This window comes from Artemia sp. Qi Xiang Cuo, unplaced genomic scaffold, assembly GCF_049724085.1.
Source record: "Artemia sp. Qi Xiang Cuo unplaced genomic scaffold, ASM4972408v1 HiC_scaffold_2952, whole genome shotgun sequence".
NCBI classification, from domain to species: Eukaryota; Metazoa; Arthropoda; class Branchiopoda; order Anostraca; family Artemiidae; genus Artemia; species Artemia sp. Qi Xiang Cuo.
The window spans coordinates 111,814-113,604 of NW_028300350.1; the positions used below are offsets into that span (position 1 = coordinate 111,814).

Genomic DNA, 1,791 nt, shown 5'->3' on the forward strand with positions numbered 1-1,791 from the left:
GTTTACTGTGTAGGGCTCTCTAGCAGCACTCGAGAAGGCAGGTAGATCGTACGGGGGTTTGACAGGGTTCAGTAGCTCAGAAAAATGCTCTCGCCAGCGTTCCATGCGTCCTTCTTCTGTTCGGATGAGTTCTCCGGACTTATCTTTCAGTGTGTCAACCGTTACAGGAGCTTTTCCAGTCGCTTCTTTCAGTATTTTGTAAAATTTACATCTGTTGTGGCTACTGGACGCTTGTTACAACTCATTAGCCAGATTTTACCAGTACTGTTCTCTGTCCTGTTTCAGTGAGTGTTTAACTGCTTTGCGGGCTACTTTTAAGGGTTCTTTTGCACCTCCCACGAGGGGTCGCTTCTTCTCAACTAGTTCTATGGTGTGGTCAGAGATACAGGCTCGCTGTTTTCGTTTTGTGTGGCCAAGCACCTCCTCAGCTAAGTCCTGTGTCGCAATTTTTATCTGCGCCCATTCTTCATCGACGAGTGAGAGACGATTCAAGGCATCGAACCGGTTGCTTAGCTTTAACTCAAAGTCGGCTTTGATTTCCGGGCATCTTAGTTTCGAAACATCGAAGCGCTTCCCTGCCTTCTGTCACTTCTGCCTACTAAGGCGGTGACGGACTTTGCAAGTGAGGAGATAGTGGTCGGATCCATTTGAAGATCCTGTGTCTGCTCCTCTGTATACCCGGGCATCTGTGCAGGAGCTCCTCCATCTTCTGCTGACTAAGATGTGGTCGATCTGGGCTGTTGTTACGCCGTCGTTCGAATGCCATGTAACGAGGTGGAGTCTCTTGTGCTCAAAGAGAGTGTTTGTGACGCATAGGTTGTTGTATCTGGCTAGCTGTAAGAGCCTTTCTCCATTGATGCATCTGTCACCAACTGTGTGGCGGCCAATAACTGCTGCTGTGTCGGGGTCTACTCTGCCAAGCCGGGCGTTCCAGTCTCCAGCTACAAAGAGTATGTCACGCCTTGGTGTCTTGTCGATGATTCTTTGCAGGTCATAATAAAAGGCATCTTTGACCGTGTCTCTACTGTCCCTTATCGGAGCGTACACGGCGATTATGGTTATGTGGCTAATGTGGCCTCTCAGTCTCATCATGGCGATCCTTGGTGACACTGGCTCCCAAGAGGTGACGCATGATGTAGTAGGACCGTCTATTAAGAACCCAACTCCTTGCTGGCCGGAACCATCATTGGGACCCGAGTTTTACAACTGGAATGAGTCCGATTCGGAAACGGTCAACTTTTTGGACAGAACATCATTAAGTCTTGTTTCTGACAGACAACAAACGTTGATTTTATACTTTTGCAACTCCCTTGCAAGGAGCAGTTGCGTGGATTCCAGCTTGCAGCTGCGAACATTCCATGCGCCAATATTCAGATGTTTTCTTGATCGGGCGGCTTGCATACTTGTCGGGCCAGGCACCACCCTGACCTGGTCCGCGTCGGCTACCGCGAACGCCGTAATAGTAGTATCTCTCTGCATTTGATCTTCAATATCCATTGGTGTTTCATAGGAATTAACTTGACCAAAGGCTCCCCAGACCCTTGGCACCCCGTTGCGTTAGCCATTCTATTTGTCGGACTAGGCTACTAATAGAATGTTACACCACTCCACCGCTGTGAGGTGCAACTTAGGGCTCTCCTCCCGGCTTGCTAGGGACGGGGGCGTGAATCCTCGCTCCGAGGCCCCAACCATAGCTTGGGAGCACTCGTGCTTATTAGGCCCTGATTCCCACCTAGGAGGTCGGGAGGTTGGAGTGGGGAAAGAGTAGGAAAGAGTAGGTGACATTAGATA

The 1,791-nt window shown here is 49.7% G+C and overlaps 1 protein-coding gene across 1 annotated transcript; it reads right to left on the reverse strand.

The window, feature by feature from the left end:
- Positions 1 to 585: 585 nt before the first annotated feature.
- LOC148938765 (protein CFDP2-like) lies at positions 586 to 1,089 on the reverse strand. Its single transcript, XM_089107553.1, has one exon. It carries the CDS (start codon positions 1,087 to 1,089, stop codon positions 586 to 588), a length of 504 nt encoding a protein of 167 aa, XP_088963679.1.
- Positions 1,090 to 1,791: the final 702 nt, after the last annotated feature.

Bases quoted from the DNA above. Each gene is read 5' to 3' on its own strand.
- LOC148938765 (XM_089107553.1), bottom strand. From the start codon at position 1,089: ATGAGACTGAGAGGCCACATTAGCCACATAACCATAATCGCCGTGTAC.